The sequence below is a fragment of the Cicer arietinum genome, chromosome 4, assembly GCF_000331145.2.
Source record: "Cicer arietinum cultivar CDC Frontier isolate Library 1 chromosome 4, Cicar.CDCFrontier_v2.0, whole genome shotgun sequence".
Taxonomy (NCBI): domain Eukaryota; kingdom Viridiplantae; phylum Streptophyta; class Magnoliopsida; order Fabales; family Fabaceae; genus Cicer; species Cicer arietinum.
Window position 1 is genome coordinate 14,613,738 of NC_021163.2, and position 3,049 is coordinate 14,616,786.

At 25.1% G+C, this 3,049-nt stretch overlaps 1 protein-coding gene across 1 annotated transcript in view; it reads left to right on the top strand.

Moving 5' to 3' along the window:
• The first annotated feature begins 211 nt into the window (after window positions 1-211).
• The window catches only part of LOC140919966 (uncharacterized), an 18,979-nt gene continuing 16,141 nt past the window's right edge, over window positions 212-3,049 (top strand). Inside the window, exons 1-2 of the mRNA XM_073367256.1 lie at window positions 212-305; window positions 423-484. Coding sequence (XP_073223357.1) covers window positions 212-305; window positions 423-484 — 156 coding nt within the window. The remainder of the gene's footprint in view (window positions 306-422; window positions 485-3,049) is intronic.

Below are 3,049 nucleotides of genomic sequence, written 5' to 3' on the forward strand. Positions count from 1 at the left end.
ATGTTTCGATATAGTATTTATAGAAATAGGGTGAGGTACTAAAAAAATCTTTATTTCTCTTAAACTGTGATTGTTGGTTATATTTCGAATTCAAATTTTATAATTATATGTGTTTCTTTTAAAAAAAAAAAAAATCAGAATATATTATACTATATATATATATATAAAAGAGGAAAGTGATAAAATGACATGGTAACTGAAAAAAAATGAAATGGTAGGCCATGGTTTAGTTTCCAAAAAGCGTAGGGCAGACTTGGTGGAAAGTGAATTGTGTTTCTCCAAGAGACTTACCAAACTGCCAATAGGCATTTTTTGGGAATTAGAAAGAGTAACGGTCGAGTCTGGCTTCTAAGCCTGTATTGCACACTGGTGGTGCCTGCCAGCGTTTTTCTTCTTTCTTTCTTTTGGTGTTTTTTTAACAGATGGTCCTATTCTCCCTCTCGTGCAACTCGAGGATAGCGATAAGCGTGCTCCCATGTCACGAGTTACTAGTATACTCCGAGAGACTAATACTCTTATTTTTTATATTCTCCATTTTTTTTATTACTATATTTTTTTATATTATAATAATTAGTAGATTTAAATATGTTTATACACTCTCTTATAAATAATTTTTTTAATACATTCTATAAATACTACAAAATTATAGTGATAAATTTAATAAATACAAAACTATAGTAATGAAGATAAAAAACAGATAGAGGAAATGGGAAGAGTGTTTATTTGTCGTGATTAAATTATATTTAGATAAATAATTTATAATATAAAATTTTGCAGCATAAGCATGAAAGATAGGGTCAACTATTGAGTTGTGCATCTAATTCAATAACACAATCATCTTCAAATTGGTGGGAGTTCAAATATTTTTTTATATAATATAACAAAACGAGGGTGAATTTTTTTTAATTAAATATGTTTTTAGTTACTAAAAAATTGTGACATTTAAAGTTTAGTCCTTTAATTTTTTTTAATTTTTAGTCTCTACTTTAATTTTATAGGACTACAAATATCAATATTTTATACACAAAAAAAATCAAAATAAGAACTAAAAGTGAATAAATAAAATTTTATAATAACTAAAATTTATTTTACCTTTTTTTAATTATTAAAATTGATTTTTTTTTATTAAATGTTCAATTTTTAAGATTAGAATAGAGCTTTCAAAATGTTTAAGATAGTTCTGACTAATGTATAAGTGCACATTTGGTATTATAGAATAGTCTTCAGAATCACAATGAGTCGCTGTGATTTCTAAAAGTTACAAATTGTAACTTTTAAAAATCACGACGACTCGTTGTGGTTCTGACAAATTCATTATGATACCAAACATAGGCTTAAAATATAAGTTGTTTTCATTAGTTATTCAAGATGGCTTGTGTGAAAATTTGGTGAACACAGATTATATATATACCATAATTTGTTTTCATAAGATATTTAAATATATTTACAAATATTTATTTTAGTAGATAAATTTAAACCAGTCAATCCAAACAGATCTTAAACTCTGATAAATATCTTAACTCTTGACAACACATGTTAATAAATCAAATTATAATATTAAAATTATTCTATATCCTCATTAAAGGAAAAGTTACTATCTAATTGATAATAAAAATAATTAGTTTCTTTCAAATAAATAATTAGTTGAGTAAAAAAAGAAATTAATTAATTTTTAAATCTCATTCAAAAGCTCAAATTTAGTAGTATGATGGAAATTACTCATGATATTGCTTGCTCAATTTCTTTCCCAAAGAACGAGTCATTTGTAAATAAAATTGTCCAAAAAAATGAACATCTGAAATTTTAAAATAGTTATTACTTTTTTCCAATCTTACACTCTAATTAATATTACTTAAATCAATTTTAAGTCAATATTTTATGCTTTGCATTAAAGTTTATAGTAAATAAGCTACTAATTAATAAGAGTAATTTAGTAAATCTATTCTTCCCGTTCTTCTATTTATTATTTTTTTTAATAAACATAAAATGCTCAAATGATTCGTTTATTATGGAACAGAGAGAATAAATTATGTAAAATTTTATTTTATATTTTATCACGAATAATGTATATCAAGACACTTTTTAACATGCTATTTAAAACATACTTTCTACGCTAAAAAATATAAGCAAAAAATTAGTCAAAAAATTGATGTATTTGATTAGTTTTTTGGATTAAGTTTTGCTTATATCTTGTAACAAAATAATAACTTTTTAATGTGGTCGAAATTCGTGTAGATTCCACATAAATTTAGTGAGTTTCTTATAGTGTATCAAGTGCGAGTAAGAGTCTCACATTTGATGGAAAAATATATGCTTAACACTATATAAGTGAATGGACTCATATACATAATGTTTTGAGATTTTGAATGAACATGTGATACCGAATCAGTTATGTGGTTGCTCTTAATTCAATATGATGACTTTCAAGGCTCCCCTCGTGACCCAAAAGTGGTGGTATTATTATAGTTAATGGTTGGTTAAAGTGACCGAAACTTTGTATTTAAAGTCTTCATGGGAATGGTAGTCAAGTGACATGTTCGGATGACATGTGGATGAAAAATGCTTATGCTTGAAAGAGAGCATGCTCAGATGAATAACTGGATTCATACTTGAGATGATACTATTGGTGTTTCAAGTGTGAGTAAAAATCTCACATTTAATAAAAATTAGATGTTGGACTTTTAGAAAGTGAGAGTATCCATATACTTAATTCACTAGATTTTATGACTGAAGATGTGAAATTCAATACACTTATGCAGTTGTTTTTAACTAAATATGATGATTTTCTAAACTCTCTTACGACTCAACAGTTACATATATTAATTTTCACCGATTAAATAATATGTATTGAGAAGAGAGTATTAAAAAGGGAAGTGATATAATTTATAGACTACAAATATAATAAAAAAATTAATAAAAATTTATGAGATTCATTTGATTTGGATAAGAAAAAAAAACATGACATAATAGTAATAATAATAGAAATAGTATCGATAAAGTTTAAAATTAGTGGACAACCTTTTGTCATATATATATATATATATATATA